At 32.1% G+C, this 25606-nt stretch overlaps 2 protein-coding genes across 3 annotated transcripts in view; both read left to right on the top strand.

Annotated features, from left to right (window-relative positions):
- The first annotated feature begins 79 nt into the window (after positions 1 to 79).
- On the top strand, positions 80 to 17510 carry LOC126742798 (transmembrane protein 42-like). Of its 2 annotated transcripts, none has more exons than XM_050449597.1 (3): positions 80 to 315; positions 13309 to 13455; positions 17273 to 17510. In XM_050449597.1, the coding sequence occupies exons 1-3, from the start codon at positions 229 to 231 to the stop codon at positions 17405 to 17407; spliced, it is 369 nt and encodes a 122-aa protein (XP_050305554.1). In that variant the 5' UTR covers positions 80 to 228; the 3' UTR covers positions 17408 to 17510. The 2 variants fall into 2 exon arrangements, with proteins under 2 accessions (XP_050305554.1, XP_050305555.1); XM_050449598.1 differs by having other exon boundaries at positions 278 to 407.
- Positions 17511 to 23879: 6369 nt separating this feature from the next.
- The window catches only part of LOC126742796 (MAM domain-containing glycosylphosphatidylinositol anchor protein 1), a 390310-nt gene continuing 388583 nt past the window's right edge, over positions 23880 to 25606 (top strand). Inside the window, exon 1 of the mRNA XM_050449592.1 lies at positions 23880 to 24018. The gene's annotated coding sequence lies outside the window, so the exon portion shown is untranslated. The remainder of the gene's footprint in view (positions 24019 to 25606) is intronic.

The following is a 25606-nucleotide window of genomic DNA, read 5'->3' as shown; positions in this document are numbered from 1 at the left end:
CCGAACAAATCATTTTACAAATTGAAATTCGCGTTTCGTTATAATCTTATGAACCAGGCTTTACGCGTCCATTTTTTATTCATGGATTTTGGTTATGTGTTTGTTTACAAATACGAATATTATGTATTTAAAATTTAAACAATAAATGTTTATGTGGAATGATCATAAGTTAAAAAAATGGTACTTTACACTATCTTTTAATGCTGACGCATCCTCCGCAAAGTAGTCATGAAGCGATATTATGCTGCTGCTGCAGGCATTTTTGCAGCTAGTGGGGGAGCTTTTGCCAAATTATCAGGACATGAAATGTTAATGGTATAACTTAGCATTTAAGATATTATTATAGGCAAATCATGGTACCTATATCCATTTTGTTATTTAGTATACAATATACCTTTCTACAGAAAGTGAGTAACCCTGCTTATGGCATCAGTTTTCAAGCCAAAGTGTTGTCATTTGTGCTTTCTTTTGGAGTTTTTAATTTCTTTGTTAGGTACATGATGATGAAGTCCTTATAGCATGCTAGAAAAAAACCACAAGAAAAAATTATGGATGAATTGTGCACCTGAAATCATAATGGATACTCTCATTTATTATCTTTAGTTTATAAAAATTGGAAATTTAAGATAAATTATTATGATTCAGAAGTAAATTGTAGAAAACACAAAGACAAAATCAACAAAAAAAATATTTTAATTATTACATCCCAATATTTACATGACAAACATCTATATGTGAAAATAATAGCAGCAATTTCCTATCAAGGCTAAATACAAAAAAATACCATATATTATTTGACAAGATATTACTTTTTCTTTTCAGTATGGATATTACTCTTGGTTATTATTATTATTCATTCATCCTATTTTACTTTTGATAACTTTGGTAATATATACTTAAACTAAATAAAGGAAAACAGAACAAAAACTATGAGAATCATTAAACATACCTACCTACATATTCAGAACACTATATTATCTGTACTTCAAAAACTTCTCTTAGACATGCTTGTGGTGTAAACCCCTATTTTTTGTAAGTTAGTTTTAGTATATAACTCGAGTTAATTGGTATAGGGTAAACCACCCAGTTATTGGACATTTAAGGATTTTACAAAGTTTGAATTTACGAAAAATATTTTTTAGAGACTAGAGACTTGAGTGATTGCTAGTTTGGATCGAAAATATATTGGATTTATACACTAGTATTAACAAGATTAAGATAAAGGAGTAATTATTTTTTACAAAAAAAAATCTGGGACTATGTCAAAAATCTTCGTTATTGGACAAAATTTCTATGTTACTTCCTCCGAGTCGATAGCTTTTACCATTTCATCTTCTTCTTCTTCTAGATAATTTATTTTTTTGCCATGCTCGCCAGATCCTTAAATCTTCGTTCGCCAATGAAGACATTTTGTTCTGTTTCTAAATCCTCAAAATTCTCCTCACTATTAATATCTTCATCATTTTCTTTTTGGTAGCAGTTATGACATAAGAAAAAAATGTTATCATCTACATCGGGGACATGCTCCTTATGTTTTTTTGGGATACATATGTTATGAAACTTTTTATGGCAAATATTACATGTCCAATGTTTACTTTTGGCTATGCGTTTCTTACAGACCGAGCAGGCGGCATCTTGTTTATTTTCGGTTGATTTACAAACTTTTTTATTTTTTAGGTTAGGTTTAGTTGCAGCTTTTTCTTCCCTTTTACGTTTTTTTTCAATCTTTTTATTTTCTTCCTCCAACTTAAGAGCCTTTTGAGCTCGTGAAGTTATAAAAGATAGCAAAAGATACACGTTCAACTTCGCGCTTGTTTTTGCGCTCAGGCTTATCAGGAATTTTAAGGAAGTCACTAATACCTTTACCTATTGGTGAAAAGCTAGGTGTCTTGTTCTTCGAATCAGTACCTATTTGTTCGATTTTTCTGTCTAGATTCATCATTTTTTTCAGTATCATTTTTAACGTTATTTGGTTCATTTGTTGGATTGTGTTGATTAGAAGATTCCTCCAATTCTCTGGCATTAGGTTTCTTGAAGAAACTCCACATCCTATGGAGGGCTAAAAACTCAGGTGTAAATCCTTCTTTGATGAGAATGGCGTCATATGATTCGAATTTAGTAATAAGGTCAGCCCCAACAAAATTACTAAAAGTCTTTTCATCCATCATTACAGGAGCAGATATCGTTTCCTTTCCCAAGCATTTAGAATAGTCAATAGCATCCAGATTAAATGGATAGAGTCCGCATGCTTTAAAACCATTGATAAGCGTCTCTGTTTTGACTGCTTCTGTCACCACCTTTTCTAATAAGGGAGCAAAAGAGATTTTATTTAAAACTTGTCCTGGATTTTGCTCATAATAATTTCTAACAGCTTTTTTCCAGCCGATCTTTATTGGTCTAAATACCGCAACATCACAAGGCTGCAATAGTCCAGTTGCATTAGGATAAAGGGCAAATACTTCTATTTGTAGGTCATTGCAGAGGATACTTAGATCATATGTTAAGTGGGACTATATGCCCATCCAAGAATAATACAACTGGAAACTGAATATTGTTTTCAACTAAGTATGGATGGAATATGTTTTTAATATAATCATAAAAAGTATCTGATGTGATCCATCCATTATCGGATCGCCCGATTCTCCAATTTGGATTCACTGTAATGGCTATTTTTTTCCGGTATTCTTTTGTAGGGATATATTATCATTGGTGGAGCTGTCATCCCTGAAGCCGAAAAGCAGAACATAACAGTAATATTTTCTTTCTGTGATCCTTTATCTATTGAGTACACGTTCTTAACACCTTTTCCAGCAAAAACTTTTCCAGTGCTAGGACAAATCTGAAAACCTGTTTCATCCCCATTAAAGATTCGGGAAGGATTATTCATATTAATATTTTTTATCGTCAGGTAATCTTGAATTTCTCTAAACCATTTCATTATATCTTTTTCAGAGACACAAACACTTGCGTTGCTAACTGCTTCACTGGTTCTTTGCACGATTGTCGGATTTCTCCGTAGGAAAGCCTAAAAAAGCCGCCAATGAAAACTTAAATAAATAAAAAAAAAAGTCCTAAATAAGCATAAAAAATACTTTTTAAATACATTTACCTTAAACCAACAGTCGCCGGGTCTGTTATTGTTAAACGGATTTGGTCGTGGATTTTCGATTAGAAACTGTTGAACACTGTTGAGAATATCTTCTTTTTTTCTTGGAAATCCTCTATTTGCTAACTCTTCTATCCACCTGTAAGAATAATCACGTATGGATTTACTATATTCATGCGGTTAGATGGTAGATATTTAACCTACTTTACAAGCTGTTGTTCCTCTTTTAAGGTCAATATAGGTGATGGGCCGCAAGTTTCCTTATGACCAGGGTTTTTGAGTTTAAATTCCAAGGTGGACTTTGGAACGCCATATTTTTTAGCCGCCGCCCTTAATCCCAGCTCATCATTCTTAACCTCGTTAATTGCGGTGTCCATAGAACTGGAATCATATTGACCCTTTTTAGGCATTCTAGCAATACCTAAATACAAAAGTTGTAGCTATTGGACAGACCAGTACCATTTATTGGACAATGTCCAATAACTGCTCGACAAAAGAATATTTCAGGCAAACCTATATTAAATTAACCGGAATTAAAGATTTGAATTTTCAGCGAAATAACCAAAAATAACCGCCAAATTCAGTTATTGGACAAACGTCCAATAATTTAAAAAAGACGGTTACTTATTTCAGTTATTGGACACCCCTCATATTCTAACCTAACTAATAATACCTTCTGTCATGAGCCTTTAAATTCTTACCTTAATTAGGTCCTCAGGTATTACGAATATCCTAGACAAAATAACCTCACTTTTGCACAATTAAAATAAAAAACTTACCTACACTGTATTTCTAAAGAAAACGATAAGTTAAGGCTCCGCTTTGTTGATGTACCAAAGACTAATAAGATTTGGCGCCAAAACATGCCGATACTACACAGGAAAAAAATAGACAGATCGGAGATATTTAAATAGCGCCATCTATATTATTATCGATGAAATATTAGAATTAGGAATCTGGTTTTTATTTGTTTAAATGAATATGTCCAATAACTGCAACATGTCCAGTAACTGGATGGTTTACCCTACTCACTGGAAGTACTTAAGGATGTGAAATATTATAATTTTCAAATATTTTATTCAGCTTCAGAACCCATTATACCCATTTGTCTCTTAGTATTTCTATTCTAAATTATCTGTCTATCTTGATCTATATCTACTTCTATCCTTAATTTAACCATGGAGTATTGGCCAGTGTTATTAAGAAAGTGATCTTTAATTACCTTAAGAATGTTTAACCAGTTTTGTACAATATCCAATCCACAATGATATTTTGTTTTACTTGGTTTTTTGTCTTAAAAACTAATGTAACACCTGCATATGAAATAACAAAATACTTTTAAATTTAAGTTAGTCAAATATAGGTTTGGATTTAACTAAAAATATTATAGCAATATAAATATGTTTGGAAAAATTGAAGATTTGAATTGAATCATAAGTCTAATGGTTGGTAGCAAAATAATTTAATTTAAATTTTTTTTTAACTTCTGTGAAAATGTAGTTTTACAATTTAGGAAATAAATGGCAATGCCCTGAAATCTATATGCACAGATGTTATAAGATTTCCTATTGTAATACACCTATATTTTTCACTGGCATGGACAAAATGATTCAGTTTAACCCTTAAAAAAATAATATTGCGGGTTAAAAATAACACATTTTCAAAATAACACCATCATATTAAGCTTTCAAAAATTACTTATATCCGCATAATGCCTAGATTCATAAAGTTATTTGTAGTGCCACAGAAGAGAATGTCAAATATTCAAAAATCCTTGGCTTTTGTTACCTCTCAGCTTTGGAATAAAATGTCTAAAACTAATAATTTGTCAAAATACAATTATTTGCTAGATGCTTAAAAAAATACACACAGATTCAAAAGTTTTGCATCACCCTATTTTTGAAAGTTTTTTTATCAGCAAAAATAGATAGAAACTTATTAACTGATTAGTTTTACTAAAGAAAACAACTAAAATGCTTGTAAAAAACTTATTACTCTACCTATAACTATTTTTTTTAATAAGGGTTATTTTTTAATACAAATTAAATCATCAAATTGATGGTTTTTCTTAATAAAGGTACTGAAAAACATTTTAATACCATGTACTTCCTCCTAACTCCCTTACTTATTTTACTCTTACTTACCTTACTTCCTCCTACTACCTTACCTCTAAAGTTTATGCAAGCTTGGAGACACCTGTCAATACTGTCTATGATATTGGAGACATGCTGTCCTGAGTGAGCAAATCGAATTCAAAACAAACTTACATACTTTGCGATTGCCCTGCTTCTTAGAACATTGAAAGGCCTTTCAATGTTCTAAGCCCTGCTCTCACGTCAATTTGTACGTACGGATCCCACCCATTCTTAGAACATTGAAAGGCCTTTCAATGTTCTAAGCGCCCATTCCTTAAGAAAATCAGGGAGTTTCTTGGCGACGTTGTCGCTCTCATTGATTGATTTGCTGATAGATGAGATACACCTAGCCACAGTGTATCAGATCATCACTGTGGCTCGGTGTATCTCAACCGTGTCGACACACGCATCTTACGCTTCGCATATTTGCTTTATTTTATATAACTCAATAGAGGTAGATTTGTGATTCTTATATATTTTCTATTTCTCAGCATTAGCATTGTCTTTGCAATATCCTGGTCTAGTACTTTCAGTAATTAGTAGTTATTGTGCTTTTATTGCGCGAGTTATTGTGATTTTCAGTGGAAACAATAGACATTCTCAGATTACAATAAGTTTTTAAAACTTTTTTACGTCTCTATTGGAATTAACACTTTAACATTCTTGGTATTAACTTTATTGCTCTGCTTAAACCAACAAGATTCTCAGATTTGGAGTTTTTTTGGAATGTGCCAAATTGTTATTAAGATTGTTTGTAATTTTTGTAATGTCATGCATTGCTTAGCCTTTACTACATCAGAGGCTTAAATCACTCAAATGAAGAGTAGTATTATGTTTTTTATATGTTCTATGTGCAAACCTAGCTTGCAGATAACCAGTAAGGAAAACCGCTTCTCAACGAGTGCTGTTATTCTTCTAGAACCCCAAATGAAGGAGGCTCTCCAATCCTCTCAGAACACAATTACCAACCAAATGTCTTGCGGTTTTCATGATGCACTGCATTCCATGAGGGATTTAAGAAATTACTTGAGGATGAAGTCGGAGGAAATGGCGTTTCTGCTATAGAAATTAACAGCGATTCTGAACTAATAAAGCTACTACAAGCAAAAAATGAAGCACTAGAGGCCAGGTTAACAACACTGGAAAAGAAATTAATCTTGCTCCCAACTGACAAAACCTCTCAAATATCTACAGATAATACTGTTTCTTTGCCTATAGAAATAGAAACAGTAGCCCATACCTATGCAAAAAGAGTTGATCCAATTACATCCAGGCCTAGTAGCTCTTCAATGGATGGCACTAATTCTGAAGCAAAATCACAGCCCAGATCAACACCACAATCTATCTATCAACCCAACTCTAGCAGGCAGACTGTCATCATTGGGACTTCTTCTGAAGGTTCTTCACTATCTATTTGGGCAGGTGAAATCCGGACACTACTGAGTAACAGATATTAAACTACCTTGAAAAGCAACTAAACATCTCAGATGTTATATGTGTCACACTGGATAAAAATGAGGATGTCGTATCCTTTAAGATAGGGGTAAAAGAGTCCCTACTGAAACGAGTACTTGACCCGAATCTCTGTCCAGGAGGATGAATTTTCAACTAGACCCAACACTGTCTCAGCATCCACAGTAGATAATGTGCTGTTCTTTCATCAGAACGTGAGGGGCTTAAAAACTAAACTAATAGAATTTCTCTGTGCTGCTCAATCGGAAGACTACCACATTCTTGCCCTAACTGACACTTGGCTGGGTCCCGCAGTTAACGACTGTGAATTCCTTAGTTGCAACTACTGCGTGTATAGAACGCACCGCAACACTAGCAACAGCTCGAAAAGTAGAAGCGGGGGTGTCCTCTTAGCAGTAAGCAATACCCTAAAATCCCATCGTTTGCCAATTGCTAACAATTCACTTGAAGAAACCTGGATCTCTGTGTGTCATGGTGATAGTGAGGAATATTGAATTAACTGCATTTACATTTCTCCATTCATGGATCTATACGCGAAGCGTTGTGACTCTGTTATCAAAGCTGGAGTGCTTTAAAAATATTCTTATTGTTGGTGACTTTAACCTTCAAATATTACATGGTTACCAAGTGACGATGAACATGGCTGAAGGCCAAATAATGTTATATCCGATAAAGAAAACCTTTTACATGACACATTCACTTTTCTAGGTTTAATGCAGCTCAATGCAGTGGTTCATGATCATGGAACAATTCTTGACCTTTGTTTTACAATTTTTTATTCCACATTAATAACTAAATGTAATGGTCTAGTCGTGCCAGATCCTTATCATCCTGCTCTTGAGCTGCAACTAACAAATAGTAAAACCAATTACTTGGATCTAAAAGTAACCTATTTTTATGACTTTAATCAAGTTAATTTTATGTCCAGAAATAACTAATTTTCTACATTTAACTGGCTCTCTATTATTGTTAACGATAACTTAAATACCACTGTTGCGAACTTCTATTCTGTTGTTCATGATTGTTTGAATATGCATATAAAAAACACACTCCTAAAAAACACTACCTACCATGGTTTTCGAGAGAATTAAAAAGTCTCGTTATTCAGAAAAAAATAGCACACAGAAGGTTCCAGATGATTGGAAGCTATCTCATGTATGTCCTATTTATAAATCTGGGAATAAAAATAACGTAACTAATTATCGTCCAGTTAGTTTCCTCTCTGAAATTCCTAAGCTGTTTGAACACTATGAGGCACTTGAAGAAAATTGAAAAGAACCTCTGGTTGAAGATAGAATTAGAATAGAAAGTATTTCTTTTAAGCATTTGAATTAAAAATTAGGGAAGAAATCACTTTTTATGATTTCTCTCTGGGTTCATGAGGTTTATTCGTTTAAGAGTCTCCCCTCCATGTCAATATGCTATTGAAGGTATCCCCTTAAAGTAGCTTGACTCAGTCAAGGATATTAAGTCCTGAATGCTATTGTTAGAAGTCCAGAGTGTCTGAACTTTTTCTCTATACATGTATCCTCAGAACACCAGATCAGTAGCTTCTCCATATTCCCTTTTTCAGAATATCCTATTTGCTAAACAGTCCTATTAACAGAATAGCTTCTACAGTGAATAGATTTGCAAAAGATCTTGACTTTTTCGGCACTTCTATAAATAAATTTAAGTTTTCAGCTAGGGCTATTATTTTGGGATAGTACCGTAGCCCCTCTCTTTAGGTTAAGCTTAGCTGAGTATTGTTTATTAGAAGTATAATTATTACTTAAGATTACTGTTAGCTACTAATACGTACTTGAAATGTTGTATACGTTGACCGATGAATAAATAAATGAAAAAAAAGTCCTCTACTCCTTCAACAGAGGTACACACTACTGAGCCGAGTGCAGTGGTGTTTGCACCACCAAACAAGATTGGGATTTATTTTATGGAAAAAGACTTCCTTTAGAGTTTAGGAAAACATCTTCCTTATTAAATTATTATTGCTTAATTGTAAGTTATATGATAAATAAATTTATTTTGAATTTGAAATAATTTTATAAATATTGGCTTCCTTTAGTTTATTAAAAATGATTTTTTATCTTCAAACATAACATTTTTTTTCAAGAGAACTCTAAGTAAGTTTTTTTATGATATTATGGCATAAATGATTTGTATTTGAGTAAAACGGTCAAGGTGTGAATGAAAGAACTGTTTCTACATTTGTGAATTTAACTAATTGACAGGCTTTTTAAGAGAAACTTCACCAAAATAAGCAAGGAACCAGTGGTTTGACATGGAGACGTTCGGTTAATTAAAAATTCTAATAAAACTGAACTCAGAAATATGTTCATTAATAAAAAACACTGAATTGGGACTGCTCATTCATAATAGAATTTAAAGGGTTTGCTTGGGTAAGATTCAGATTTAATTTTTTTTAATAGAAGAGTTTGTGAATGTCAGTGAAAGAAAAAAAAATTGCATAATTATAAAAGACCTGCGCTAGTGTCAACAGACCAAATACCTAGAATTTTTATCTGCAAGAATTTTTTGCTTTCATATAGAGTTTAGTCCTTAAAGATGTATTTTGAACAATATATATTCTTCCATTATTCTATACATTTAAACTGCAAGCAAATTTAAATATAGATAATTTATGGTTTTAAATATTTCCATCAATAGCAATATAATTAATGATTATTAGCAAATAGCTATAGCAATATAACATTCTAGATAATTTAGTTGAATTTATCACATCTGATATGCTCTATTTCTAAATTTTATTTCAGAATAGTTATATATGTCACAAGTTTGTAAAATCATCCTTTTTTTATGAAGGCAACAACATAAAAAATATCAAAAATTATATTTTTTTTAACTTTAAAAACTAAAATCGGGCTATATATTATGCCAGTTAAGGATATGATAAATATATGTCATATATCTCAAATTTTATTCTTATTGAAAAGTTTAATTATTATGTTATATGTTAAAGTAATGTGTAATATATAGAAAAATTCGAATCCATGCTTATATAAATGCATGAAAAAAACTCAAGCACTAGAATAGGTTTACTTTGTTTTTGTTTTCTTAAATAATCGATCTAAGAGAAATGTGAAAATATATATTTTATACTCAATGCCTTCCACAACATTTTCTTAAGGAACAAGATCAATTTTTACGTGATCTATCAACAACAAACTCTGACAGAGACAGCGACATCTTTGTAGATGATTTGCCTAGCTGCATCAAATATTTTAAGTCTTATTTTCGTAGATGATTTCAAAGCAAGTATATTTTGAAGTCCTGAAGACACATCTTCTTAAGTTAGATTTAAAAGTTGTTGCTCTATGGTCTTAAATAAAATGGTCTTAAATAAATAAGTGCCTAAAAATTACTTTTAACTTTAAATCAATTGCTTTGCATATAATTAGTCTATTAATAAGCAAGTGCTAGTCAGAAACAGTAAATGTTGGGATACAACTGCAGGCACTTTTACAGTATCAATTTAAGACTAAGAAGTCCAAAGCTCTTCTTCGGCTCAATCTCAAGCTGTTCTCCTATAAATAGAGTGCGTCAAGACTTTAACAATGTAGTACAAAAATGTAATTACGAATTATTTGCAAGTAGTGTCAAAAGTATAAAAAACTTAATTGTGTTGTCAAATGTTAATTTGACAACACAATTGTTTAGGGTGATGGTTGTTTTGATAGGTATATTTAATTTTGATTGTATTTTATTTATTATTTTAAGAGTTATATACAGCCATCTTTTCATCTTTGATCTAATTTAGTTTCCTATTTTCTATTTTTTAGTTTCCTAATTTAAATTTCATCGATCCAGTAAGAATTCCTACATTTAATTACTGTTTTATGAGTATGAGACTTTTTGTATGAGTAAATATATCAATAAATAAATAAGCAGGTGATTGATGTTTCCCATGACCGCTACCTACCTACTAATCACGCTACTGTATCTAATTTTTCTGTCGACTATGAAAGTAAACTGCATTTTATATCGATAATTTTGACAGATTAAAAATTTAATCTGAAGCAAATTACTAATTAATAAAGATTTACTTTTTACGCATTTAAAAAGTATACTTTTAAATTCTGGCGAGTATGTAAATCTAATGCTTTACGCATGATTAAAAAAATAATTATTTTACCAGTATATATCCCAGATTTAAAACTTCCGATACTATTATTCACATTTTAAGCCTAGATATTAAGATTTTTTTTAGTTTTGTTTATCATTTGATGCCGCGTCCGCAAGCAGTGAAATTTATCGGAAAGTAATTTTGAGTGTTCCCGAAAAAGTAAAATAATGAGTGGACGTTGGTAGTAGCTAAACTTAAACCCAATGTGACGTCACGCGAAGCACGTCGGCCAATAGATCGTCGAGTAGATCTGTGGTTACCATGTCAACGGGCAACGTCATGGATCTGCTGCTGTTTCAAAGTGTTTTCAAGCTTTCGGAGTAGTTCATCAGTGCCTATCCTTTATTTTCTTGCGGATCGTCGTATATTGTCCAAACTCAACCCATTGCAAGGCCAGTTGCAGTTCTTCTGGCCTTGCAGTAGGTTCTAACTTGTCACCTTTTCTAGCAGTGTTTATGTTTTTTCTTAAAAGGTAAATCTCAAATTGCGAGATTTATAAAAAAACATATAATATGTTGGTAAGATAAAGTTATACCCTTCTGTTCAAACAATTCAGTTAAACAAAAGTTTTCCATGTTCAACTTATTTTTCCATCGTTTTTTTTAATATGCCTCTATTCCAAAAACATTTTCAAAAAGAACTTAATATAATTTTTCAAATTGGTCCGCACAATCGTTATCCTGACAAAATAATAAATTCGCTTTATTGTAGATATGTTAATAAATATTTAAATAAGCCACATATTTACAAAAACTATGCCGTTGACTGAAGCATAGCTTATTTTGGAAATCTATCCCATCAAGTTGCCAAGAGTATGTCGATTGCGTATCTGTTTTAGGACTTTTGTCTAAATCTCTAGTCAACACCAAGGAGTCCAAGGACAAAATTCCCGTCACACACAGATCTGGTGTTTACAGACTAAAATGTCATCTTTCTCACCCTGACTTCAATGTATGCTACATCGGATAAAGCGGAGAATCGAGACGAGAATCAAAGAACATAGTATAATCATTGAAAAGAATATTAACCGATTTATAACCAAGACCTATTCTTCTTTCGCCAATCATATTATTGAGGCTAGAGATAGGTTTGAGCCTGAAGCGGAAACCAAAGTTTTCCACGTTTGTCAGAAAGGTTTAAAATTGGATCTTTTGGAAATCCTGGAAATAAATAAAGCCAACAAATCACCGGATTACACTTGCGTTAATGAGTAAACTAAATTCGACATCAACACCTTCTTTAATTCCTTGAGTCTTAACAATAACACTAAAATTTTATTTGACTCATCAACATATTATATTAAAACACATTTATTTTAATTTCTTTTTTATTTGGATTTAATTAGAGAAAAGACTTTCCCTATTAACTCTTCTAAATTTGTTTTTGTTAAAGTTAAATAATATCAATAATGAATACTATTAAATATATTTTAGAAAATACACCACCACCCTTTAAAGAAAAAGTTGAAATTTAAAATTTAGGTGCAAATGTTGCTTGATTGTTTGGAAAAAATTATTCAAGAGAGTAAAGATGGAACAACAATGTCATCGTCAAATGAACTTATACATATGAATGATGTGTTGTATCCGATTTAACTGGTGTTTTTCAGTTTTTCTATTCGTAATAAAAAAATATTTAAACGAATGTTTTTCTAAAACCTACAAAATTTTAGAAATCATTTGTACTACTCCAATGACAACATGTGAGAGGGAAACATATTTTTCAACTTTTAAAATAATTAAGTGTTTTTTTAGAATTATGATGGCTCAGAATAGACTGAATGCTCTTGCTATGCTTTCAACAGAAAAAAAAAGCTTGTACAGAATATTTTAGATTTTGACAATAAAGTAATTGAAGTGTTTGCTGTGTAAAGAATAGAAATATGTATTTTAAATATAAATAAACATTCTGATTTTACCATTTACCGCTGCTGATTCTAAATTGTTTTTAAATATTTATACTATTTAAATAAGACAAATAAGTAATAGATAAAATTAGCGGAAGTAGAAATGTTTTATAAAGTTTTTAATTTACATTAATCTCAAAATTTCAAAGAACTTTACATTAATTATAGTTTTTATTTGATATTTGCTATGGACCATTCCTTTTCTTAAAAAAATATATTCTATTCGTTGAGGTGAGTTATCCAAATAATATATCCAATTGCGTTTCAAATGGTGTTATTGTCTTTTACTCAGCATTGTTGCTAGCAGTCAACTTTTTTGGTTTTATTACCTTTATGATTTTTTTCTCAATTCAATTAAATAACATTCCAATTAAATTTAAAAAAATTAATTAAATTAAAATCAGTAGATATTAAAATATTTGTTAATTCTCTAAATTTTTTCTTTAATAATGTTCAACATTCTACTGTTAAATATTTTTCATCAATTAGTTATAACTTTTCATGTTTTCAATTACATAGATTTAAAAGCTTACCTAAATTCTAGGACCTGTTTCTGGCTAGAGTGTTACTAATTGGAATAATGCTATTGTGCAACTCTGCATCAATGACCCTGTTTGTGAAGTCCTTACACCAAACAACATCATCAATGGTACCGACTGTGATTAGTTCCACTTTCAATTTTGTTTCATCGGTAAGCAACTTTTTAATTATATTGTCAATTTAATTATATTATTATGATATTAGTACAAGAGCCATTATCAAACTAGGGGCATACTCTCGAAAAAAAAAATATTTATTTATTATTTTTTAAGTTAAAAACTTTTTGGGTTTATGAATAGCCATATCATAAACCCAAAAACGTCTTTATATGAAAGTCATGCTTAATTTTTTTATACATTGAAATTTTGGAAAAAATAGGTGGTATGGAGGTGACAGGATTAATAAGGGAGTACGGAGTGGACAATTAACTAGATCTCTTTTCTTCTTCACCGATTTTATGTTTTATTTTTTTTTAACTGTTTAATTATGACTTTCCCAAAATGCAATTTTCGCTTAACCTCTTCACTCACATCTCGTGAATCTTTCAAAAGTTTATTGACCTCTGTATTTGGACTATAATTTGATTTACACGTTAACTTTTCTTGTGCCCTTGCGTATCTATTTCTTTTTTTGTTAGCTCCTTAACTTTTTCTTGCAATTCTCCGTCTTCTGTTTTAAGCTTCTTTCAATTTTTTCGGGCTACAGCTTTACCAGTTAAATTTTGTCTACTTGGAGTAGCCTGCTGACCAGCTTCTACATTATGAACCAATTCTAACGGCCTTGGGATTAAAGAAGGAGTTGCGGGTGTGGTATTAACTGCCAATTCTTTTTAAAAATTTGCATTTACCCTCTTTCTTAATCTTGATCTTCCAGCCCGTTCTTTCTAATCTTTGCGAACGGTTTTTTTTCTCTATTACTTAATTGATAAATCGTTTTAATTTTTCCACATTCTTTTTTTTATATCTCTTCCTTTTTTTGTTGATATTCGATATTCTTCATATTTGCCCGCATCTGCTTTTATTCTCTTCTTCATTCGCTGCATGTTCATTCGAATTTTCACTTTTCAGCGACTGCATTTACTGAAGGTCGCTTTGCCTTTGGCAGCCTAGTCTAAATTTAAGAGAAAAAAAAGAAAAATAAAAAGGGTTGCTATTTGTAAGTTCATCGAGCATCTTTTTATCTAATCAAATTATAACCTTAGGGTAGGTAGGCTTAAACTATAAACATTTAGTTAGAAAATACAAAATATGGTCACCTCCATGATCACTTATCACCACTCCGTTATCACCAGTTGATAACAGAGGTGACAAAAATCACAGTTCTTATAAAATAAAAGATTATTTATCAATAAATCAATTATTTGATTACTTACTTCAAAATAATTTCATAAATACATCAAAACCACGTGCTTAGTAGTGACTGCGCGATACAACCGCTTCGAACAATGACTTTAGGCGACACCACAGAAAATCCCCATTTAGAAAAGAAAGTTAAATGGAAGGAGCGTGTCGAGTTGTTTCGAGGTTGTCCGATCGATCGAAAGATGGCGTGAAACGTAATTTTGCGATCTGTTGCAGAAGCTGTTTTGTTTCATTTATTTTCCAATAAATGAGGCACTCTGTATTTTTAACTTGTGTGTGTGTTATCTAAAACTTTACTTTTTACTTTGGTTATTAACTTTTTATTATAACATTGAATTGATATTTTACAAAATGTCTATGTTTATGGGTGACGTAAACGCAAAACATAAATGCATTGTCCCACGCTGCATAGATCTATTTTCTAGCAGCTTCTTTTTTCCAAGAGATGATGCCAAATATAGACAGCAATGGATAATTAATATTAAAAATCCTTGCTTAAAAACTACTGGTGAAATAATTCAAACAGAACACTGTCTGTGTCAATGATTTTGCCCCAGAATCCATTCTACCCCACAATACTCAGACCAAAACACGAAGTATCAAGTGATTTGATAGAGAGGCTTAGGTTGTATCATTAAGGTGATTCATTAAGGGTGTGACGAGTAGCATATTTCAGAATCATAATACATGGATATAGCCATATTTTCTAATTATTATTCTTTTTTAGTACTAAACATAATTAATTTTATGAATAAAAAGAATATTGGTGTTTTTTCTAGATATAATATTTAATTAAAATGCTTTTGGATTACCACACCTACGATACCTAAGTTTTATTAATCCAATAAAAAAATATTCATCATAACAAAACATACAATTCCTCTATCTATGGGAGAATGAATGAAACAGAACAGCTTCTGTAATGTAAGGCAAATCGATGACGTGCCGCGCCATTTTTCGTTCGAGCGGACAACTTAAAACAACTCCACACATTTCTTCTTGCATTGTCTTTTTCTTAATATCCTTGTCCTCTGAAAATATAGCATTGCTTTATAGTGCCAATATCAATCAATCGATTTTCATTAGATAGGAACTTCAGATTTTTCTAGACGCACTGTTGGACTAATTCATAAATCGTGTGACACTATATTATACTGTCTTAAATTATATTTTCCTTAGAACATTGAAAGGCTAGAATTAGCATTGCCGAAGGACTATGGACAGTTTGTTTGCATGCAACATCTCTACTGCAATGATGCCAAATGTCTATGTAGGAATGGCAAAAAAAACACACTTTAGAATATCATAAAAATTTGTCACTTATTTTGACAGGCGCAAAACAATACTATTCCTCTTTAATAAAATATGAAGCATTTCTTATTTATAAAATTTGATATTTGATTTGAAGATATTTTATAAAGAAGTCAACGTTCAAAGTTAAATGAATGTAGATAACGTACATAACATATTAGAGAAAAAGGCAACAACATCGCAACGCCGCTCAATCGCATTGTTGATTCGAACGACACAAGTAATCTTTACCAGTGACGTCGTCAAAAAACATTTACATGATAAATATTTATTACTAGTAGATAATGCTTTAAATTATAAACAATATTACCGTTTATGAACTCTTGATGTTATGATGTTATAACCATATCGGTATTTACTTGTGAAAAGATCGGCTTAAATCGCCTTTTTCTCATGGTGCGGCACAAACGGCACAAGTTTTTACTATCGTAACACAAAAACACTGAAATGACTCAACCTTTTTCCTTTTTCAACCAAAAACTAAAGAAAAAACACAGAACTTCACAAATGCCAAATGTAAACACAAAGCTGTTGGTCAAGATGACATTTTGCAAGATGACATCAGCTTTTGCCTGCGGTGTTGCCATTTCAAAATGTTTAGAATCGGTTTTAGGAATAAGAATTTTAATAATTTTTTTTTTGCTTTGAAGATGTTATTTTTGCGCTTAAAATAACACATATCTATTTTTACTTTTTATTTCCTCTTTTGAAAATGCGTGTAAACTTGACAACAGAGAATTGAAGAATATGTTTGTAAACAAAACACCCCCCTCGCACCTGTGCACATGCTGAACTCAAACAAAGTTGTTGTTTACTAATTCTAGCCTTTCAATGTTTAAGATATTTTCAATATTGTATCCGAGTTGGAGTTGTGCTTTGGGCTATTACTTGCCAACCAGTCACTCTTGCACTTTCCAAATCAAATTATCTAGGAGAAATTGTTGCAATAGTTCCTGGGTTATCTCTTGAAATCAAGATCTAACCATACCTTAGTAACAACTGTTCTATGGAAACAGCGGCATTCTGAGTGCCTTCCGGATATCATCTTTTATTTGTCCATCCCAACAATCTTCCAATCTTAAAGAAATTCTCTCATTTGCCTTGAGTTATAATTCCACACTGTCCCTAAGCTGGGTTATGTAAAATTTCTTCCGTGAAATTATTATCAGTAGATAATTGGGTGTATATAATAATCCCATTTATCGACAGAAACAATTGGAATAATTGTTTTGTGACTAAAAATTACCAATCATAGCTAAACATTTTTTTTTATAAAAACATATTTGTATTTTGTAGGCTTTTCTTGGATTTCTGCTAGTAGGCGAAAAAACATCCATATTGTGGTGGGTTGGGATGGTTTTAAACATTACGGGCTTGTGGTTGGTGGCATCTGAAAATGTAGAAAATAATAATAAAGCTAAATTAAAATAGCGTAGTGTTTAATAATATAATTTTTATTATTGTATCTTTATTTATTCTTCATTTGTTATTAAGTATTGAAAAAACAAACAAAAATACACCTTTAAAAAGAAAATTGGCGTTTTTTTCACGACTTATTGTAAGCGAGGTTTGTTTGTAAATAGCAACAATCATATACAAGGAGTTTTACTATTGTATATGATATCGTTCAAGCGGAACAAATATTTATAAGTTTTACGAGCCATAAGTTTTAAGGAGGCTGAGAAGATATCAATGTTAATTCTCTACTAGACGTCTTAGCGTGTCAACAACTGATGAAAACGTTTTCAAAAATGTATTAGAACGGTTGCTGCTATGAAACGCGTTCATTAGCTTTCATCTGAAACTCTTTAATTTTGATGCGATTTTTTTATGAGTTATTAAAGTTGAAAAAATTAAAACGCCTGTGTCGATAGTAACTTTGTTATAATGGTAAAATTAATGAACAATACTATTAGGTATTATAAAATTCAGTCGCACTAAGCAATTGGATTAATTCTTACCGTAGTTGTACGATATAAAGTATTATTTTATTTTAAATATTATACTCAACGTGTACCAGCTACAGAAATTCAAACCGGCTCTTATCCAACTTTGAGAATTCGTATGATTAAATAGCGTTTTTTATATGATTCGAGCATTCTAAATGCCAAGTTATTTAACTTTTGTAATCATGCGAAGAGGTGCTTTTCAGAATTGAATACAGTATGCTATTTGTGGATTCCTTAGACACCTTCAGGCCCAACCTACCTATTCTTGACAATTTATTTATATTTTTTTCCATTTCCTATTCTATCACTGAAAAGACCTAAACAAACTGGTCCCCACGGCCAAAATATCTGTTGTTTCTGTTAAATATTTAACTTCAGCGGGTGGATAAAAGAATTGAAGAAGTTGTTATTGCCTTGGTTAACATTTGTATGTATTTTCTTGTTAAATATTTTCCACGTCATGCAATATATCGGGTATAGATTTGGATTTTTCCAAATTTTTTTAACTTTTTTTAAGAGTAAAGGAATATAAAATACGCAATATATCTCACAAATAAAATTTCCTGAAGAAATGTGCGTCTCTGAGATATTTTATGTATTTTATATTCTTTTATTTACACTCCGAGTTTGATATAATATAACATTTTTATTAATTCTTATGATTTTTAATACTATTAAGGGGTGTCTTACACCCCCTTTAAAGACGTGTTTTTGAGATATACATATCTAGTGTATTTAATATTTTTTATCCCCCTACCGAGTTTGAGAGTTTCACAAAATTTGTATTAACTATGATTTTTTAAAACTATTTGGGGTGTAATTCCTCTTTCTCTCGGCATATCATCGCACACCGCACAACATCTCTGGAGACGTGTAGGAAGGTCAGCGAATCTTCCGGAACTTTCAGGTATATAAGAAGCCCTCACCGCCATTAGTAGTAAATAAATATAGCGTAAATAAATATTTCCAGAAGTCTTAAGAATCGTGTTTAATGTGTAAGTGTAAACAAATCAGTTGACTATTTTGTGCATTGAGTGGTATTCACTCCTTAACTAATAGTAAAAACGCTACATTGGTGTCAGGTGTAAGGTTTGAATTGGACGTCAGTCAACTGGAATACATCGGAATAAAGTGTGTGAAAATGGCAAAGCTGCTTGATTTACATATGCTTAGCTGAAAAGGAAGCTGGAGGAAAGGAACTGCGATACGACAGGAAAGAAGCGGACTTGTAGGAACGACTTCGTACCGCTTTACTTATGGAAGGCGATGACCCGAACAACTTTGTTTTTGATGGTGCAAGCGAGGTCGATCAAATGTTGCAAGGTCTGGAAATTAAGTTGCTAGAAAATTTCGCTATTCTGGAAGTGAAGTTGCAAGAGAATTCTGTTATTCTGAAATCTAAATTGCTAAAAAATTGTGTAAAACTGAATGAACACTTTCCAATTTAAAAAATGAGCTTGCGGAAAAGCTAAGAGAAAATAAAAGAAAACATTTTGGAAAGCAATGCTAATGTCAAAAAGGAATGAAAAGGAGAAATTTTGGAAAAATAAGTGAAGTTAGCAATAGAAAGCATAGTTTACATAGAAAGCCAGAGGCTTTCATGCGTCAGTACAACATGGGATGTTCCTTTAAAAGAGTTATTGGCGTTGTCGGCCCATTTCCCAAATCAGAAGCAGGGAGTAAGTACATCGTGGTCGTGATGGAGTACTTCAATAAATGGGTTAAGACGTACCTTCTACCAAATCAGGAAACTTCTAGTACCGCCAATGATTTAATAAAGAAAAAGTCTGTCAATCTGGTGTACGGAAAGCTTAGGTTTTTCGCAGGAAATTTGTAAAAAATCAAGAGCTGTGCATTGCTGTCGGTCTAACCCCAGAGTCGTACAAGCACTCAAAATAACTAATTGATAAAGAGACTGGTGGAAGGATTTTCTAGCTGGTTACTAAACAGTCAAAGAGGCGTCACCTATAAGGACGTTTGGTACGCTTTATGTTCTCTAAAGGAAGAGTTGCGTGCCAAGGATCTGAGCAGCCTCGAAATTCCCAAACTCGTATGCGGACTCGATAACTTGGACTGGAGGTTGATTCGCAGTATCTTAGAGGTGGTCCTTAGGTTTACAGGCATTCAAATTCTAGTGTGCTGTTTGTTATACTCCTCAACATTGTTTGAACATTCTAATGCCACAATGAACATTCTTAACATTGTGGAGAAAAGCCTGGATTGCTATTTTAACAGGTGATCCTGATATACGAGAAAAACCTTATGCTATTATTGACGTCCAATATTTTTGGGATCATTTTGGCACGAAATGAGCAGGGGGCAGTGTGACGATATTGGCAACGGCACGAATATCAGCTTTTCTTCGTTATTCTATAATCATCGCTGTGGCGAAGGCGGGCATACCACACGATATCTCTCAAACCACGTCAGGGTTACCGAATTTATGTATGTAATCACTTCAAGTAGAGTCTAGGGTCGTGTATTTATACGTGTAAAATAAATCAATTGACTATTTTGGTCAGTGATCAGGACCTTGAAAGCTTGGTCGATTTACGGAATACTGAGAAAGCTTTTACTCCTCGACATATAGATAACGCTAAGACGAAATTACCTCCTCGAGACTACACGGACTGTCAAGTATCTGATATGTCATATAAAATAACGCCATTTTTCATAGTTCTTTAGCTTGCAAAGGCTTTCTTTTTACTTCTGCCGAAAAACTAAGTTTCATTAATCACATTTTGCGAAAAACCTCAACAAAATTGATTTTTTCTCATATTTCACACATTTTTCCTGAGTTTTTTTATTTATTTTAATTGATTACATTTGCATAAGTAGGTATTGCAATAAATTTTTTTTGTGAGAATGGCAGGTGCAAATTTAAAGAACAAATGTGAGAAATGGATTCTGAGAAGAAGAAGCTGTTGTGTAAATTATGTGGACAGCAAAAGACACAGATTTCCTAGTTTTTTAACAGGCCCAATATGTTTAATACTTGGGTTCAGATTCTTAGGGCCTGGAAACCATGAAAATCTCAGTAATAAGCAATTCTATTTCAAATTCTATGTAAAGTTAGTTCTAAAAAAATTATTTTATTCGTGATTCATTCATGTCATAAAATACTTTCGGTTAATCTCCAGGATACAAGGTAAGTTAAAATGGACTTCGTAACAAGTGAACCCACCAGAGGTGGTAGGCTTAACCTATAAATAAAAACTGTGGTAATAAAAATAAACTTAGTAATGTATCTCTCAGACTGATACCACTGTTGCGTGACCAAATGATTTTTTGTATGATATATTTGAAATCAATAAATTAATATTATTAATTCATATTATAAGTTCAAGATATATAGAACATTCCATTTGAAAATATCTTTTTTCAGATCACGAAAATTAAGAACTGACCACTTTTGATCACATAAAGCAGAAGTCTGACAACAGAATATGCTGATGGATTGAAAATTAAAAGCTGCACTCAGGTCTTTAGCAATACCTTAGGATCCTAGATGAACAATATGGAAAAATGCAGTATGATTTTTTTAATACTTTATACAAAATATACTTTCTATTTCTAGATATCGAAATTCAAAATAAATTAACCAGTGAACCTCAACAAAAAACAGAATTCATCTTGTTTCTGCTTAGACTTTCTGACAGCCTCAATGTGAAAACTTACTGTAAAGTTGACACTTAAGCTAAGAGAAGAGCAATTTCACCAGTTTCAATGTATGATCAGTTTTGGATTCTATCCAAATCTTAGAGTCTATGATATTTTCAAAGGCAAATTACTAAAAAAAATTGTATCTTGTGTAAATTTTACTTTTAACATATTTATTTATTGCCTCTTTCATTGCTAATTTTATAATAGTTATTTAATTTATATTTACTAAGGAATTTTACTAGTGAATTAATTAGTGGTGATTTTATTACTTAAGTATTAATAAATTCCTCGATGATGTTGTTACATTTTTATGGCCTTTATACATTTAGTATAACCTTTTGCAACACAAGTTTTAAATTTTCCGCTACTATGACGTCACAAGCTCATTTTCGTTTCGGGTTAGTACTATTCCTCTACATTCAGAGGGCGCAACACTCAATCGGTTCAGTGTTCTATTAGCTCTTAAGTTTTTTTTTATCTAAGAAGTATTAATCTATGTTTTTGTATATCTAGTGTTTTAATTCACACCTTAATGAATTATAAAATGTAGTATTTTATATTGTTTTATCTACTTATAGAATTTTGAACTGGAGAAATACTCATTATTGCTCAAGGGACAATCCCCGATTACACCGAATGGCTAGACATCAGCTTCGTTTTGGTTCTAATATGTGGATTGGGATTTTTGGAACGAATTAATAGACCCCTTTTCTTACAATTTGCTTAGGAAGAATCCTTGGAGAACTTACTGCTTTCTAAGGTTAGAAATTGTTGGCTTCAGAAGGATGGTACGGTCGAGCACAATGTCCTAATTGTGCGCGAGTATCTAGCGAACAGATTTTGAAGAAAATGGATATGTACACATTTAACAGTTTCATGGCATTCTCATTCGCCGGACATAACGCTTGATTTTTTTTTCTCTGGGGGTATTGCAAAAATTATGTTTACAGCCATGTTTTTAAATGTGAGGATCAGCTGAGAAGAATTGTTCTTAAAGCATTCGAGAGCATTACATCTGATATATTAAGAAGTGTTTTAAGTTCGACAGTTGAGTTTTCAACTTTATAATTTAAATTAGTTTTTTTTTTGGGTTGGGTTGAGTTGGTTCAAATTAGTAGTTCTTAACTAATTTGTTAAATTAATTAATATATGACGTGACCTACCTACGTATATGAATAAAGTTTTTAAATCGTTAAACGTGATTTTAATGTAACACTACTACACCATACTCAGCGCCATCATTTCACCGCCTACAATACCAAAACATTCGGAATTTAATAAAGCCATTTTTCCTGATTTAAATATTGCGTAAGTCATACATCGTTTTATTCATAATGAAATATGCTATTTAATACAGACTATCCTTTTTTTACGCGCTATATAAAAATTATGCGTTTTGTTTTGATGATGATTTCTCTGAAACGAAACATCGTACGGAAAATCTCTTAGTGCTGTTTTGTAAAACATAAAAAGTGGCCATAAAAAGTGTCTCTTGTTTTTCCATATTCCTGTAAGAAAAAAATAAAAACGAAATTATTAATTAATATCTTTTATTTTTCAAGATCCCCATGATAGACATCCTTATCTCGGACACACTGCATATATTTTATATTTTTTACCGAATTTGAAGGTGTAACAATCAAACTTTTAGTAATTTTAATCAATTTTTTAAAAATTTGAGGGTGAGTTTACCCCTTCAGTGTTTGAAAAAACGTGTGTCTTTGAGATGTATGTTTGTATTATGGTGTTATTTTTCAAATTATTTATTAATTTAAACATTTATAAAAGTTCACACTTCTTCATCCCCAAATAAAATATTTATTTAAATTTGTTATTTATTTCTTGTTTGTATCTACACACCATTTTTAAAATGGTAACGCATTTTGGATCAATCTCCTTCAAATTTTCTGTTTTTATTTTTGTTTCTGATTCAGTTGCTAACTTTCATGACGTAGGATTCACAACCTGTATTATCGGCACTCAATTATTAGGCGTCCTGCATAATGTCCCATATAAAAAAACCCTAATTAACCCTTTTTTTTGGGCTAATTAGAACGAAATCGAACCACATTCATGATTATAATAAATAATTCAATTCGTTGTGCTACTTTGCGCGCCACTGTGACCTATTGGGAAATGGGAGAATCGTTGATCGGCAAAATGCAAATTGGTCGGTGACGACCGCAAAATGAGCAAGATAGCAAGTGTTTCAGAATTCAGCAATGCCGCTCTGTCATAGCGCCCGCCGCCGGCCGGCAATTGCGATAGCGACACCACGCGCCACGATCCAGGTTTCGGCTAACCGGCAACGGATGCGGTTGATGTCGGAGGGCAGGCCCTACAAGCGTTTGTTTACGATCTTCGAGCGAAAGCACGTTGTCAGTCACGTGCTTGTTGCGTTCGCGGTTTGACGACGGATCGTTTTTATTTGTCGGTTAATTTATAATGCACTTGAAATTATTAACATTTGTCTTTGGTCTATGAAAAAGCTATTTCCAAGTGTCAAGAGTATTTAATTTATTAAATTTTTCGCGAATTTGATCACGTCACTAACGATATAATAATTGATACTATTTATTTAGTGTGTGTGTTTGTTACATGATGTCTAGCTTGTGGTACCTGTCTACAAGGTGTCATTGATAGGGTGTAAAAAAATTCGGGGAAGTTCTAAAAATAGTAAAAAAGTTCCTATAAGTATAGGGCGGAAAATGCATACGTATTAAGGAAGTTAAGGGCACTGAGAAGTTGACTTCAAAAGACGATTTTTTTTTTAATTGTAGGCCTAAAAAACGAGATAAGATTTCGAAAAAAATCTTCTGCCATAAATTTTGGCCCCAAATCAAATGGTAATACCGAAAAATTGTTTGTAAAATCGGAAAGGGTACTTTTTGCAAGGGTAGGGGGTTGTTTCGTAAATAAGTTTTTTGAGCTTACCTTTATTTTGCATCCTGGGTTTATTTTTGAAAACCTACATACTTTTTCCTACAAAAAAATATTGTTGCACATCGCCCAGACGATGGTTTGCGAGAAAATCGAAGGTAAAGAGTTTGAGTCTGATTGGTTGCTAACTGATTATGAAACATACCTTTTTTACAAGTAACCAAGTAGTTCTTAAATAGTTAATTAAAAAATCAAAATTTCACGATTTTTAAAGCTTATTGATTTAAAAAACAAAATTACCAAAATTTCTTAATGACATTTTATTTTCCTTAATTCATTAATTTATTCCTTTATTAATTCGTAATAAATGTTTAAAGTGACCATTTATTTTAATGCAGATATCTGCTCTTCTTCGCCACGATCTGCGCACCCTATGGAATATCCCTGGTGTTGTACGAATTTGATTGCTCTTCAGAATTAATCGGCACTAAGTAAACTCAAGTTTTCGAGTGGCCCCAGAAATAAAAATCTAGTGAATTAAGATCGGATGATCTTGCTGACCCAGCTTGTGGACCACCATGTTTTATACAACGCCTCTCAAAAATTTGGTTTAAATGATTCCTCAGCGTTAGCCGAAAATGAGCTGGTGCAGCATCATGCATAACATACATGATCTGCCTCTGTGGTATGGGAACTTCCTCCAAACGTGCTGGTAGATCATGTATTAGAAAAATAGTAACCCATCAGAGCAAACTCTTTACCTTCAATTTTCTTGAAAACCACCGCTCTGTGCGATGTGCAACAAGAGTACCTTTTTTGTATGAAAAAATATGTAGTTTTCAAAAAATTGACCCATGTTATGAAAAAAATAACAACAAAAAGGTCGTTCACGAAACAATTTCTACCCTTGCTAAAACTACCCTTTCCCATTTTTCAATATAATGTTTTTTAAGATTTAACGTTTTAAATTTTTTCAGTATATTGTTTGAATTAAGGTCAAAATTTATAGCAGAGGATTTTTTGTCGAAATTTTATCTCGTTTGTCAAGCCTACACCTTAAAAAAAAGCTTTTTTAATTCACCCTTTAAGTGCTCCTAACTTTCTTAATGGGCATTTTCGGTCTACTCAAATTTAAAAG

The sequence above is a fragment of the Anthonomus grandis genome, chromosome 12 (assembly GCF_022605725.1).
Source record: "Anthonomus grandis grandis chromosome 12, icAntGran1.3, whole genome shotgun sequence".
In the NCBI taxonomy this organism is placed as follows: domain Eukaryota; kingdom Metazoa; phylum Arthropoda; class Insecta; order Coleoptera; family Curculionidae; genus Anthonomus; species Anthonomus grandis.
This window is presented reverse-complemented; position numbering and strand designations above follow the sequence as displayed.

Coding starts and splice junctions, on each gene's coding strand:
- LOC126742798 (XM_050449597.1), top strand. CDS start 229: ATGAAGCGATATTATGCTGCTGCTGCAGGCATTTTTGCAGCTAGTGGG. Junction 316..13,308: donor CAGGACATGAAATGTTAATG/GTATAACTTAGC, acceptor CCTAAATTCTAG/GACCTGTTTCTGGCTAGAGT. Junction 13,456..17,272: donor CTTTCAATTTTGTTTCATCG/GTAAGCAACTTT, acceptor TGTATTTTGTAG/GCTTTTCTTGGATTTCTGCT.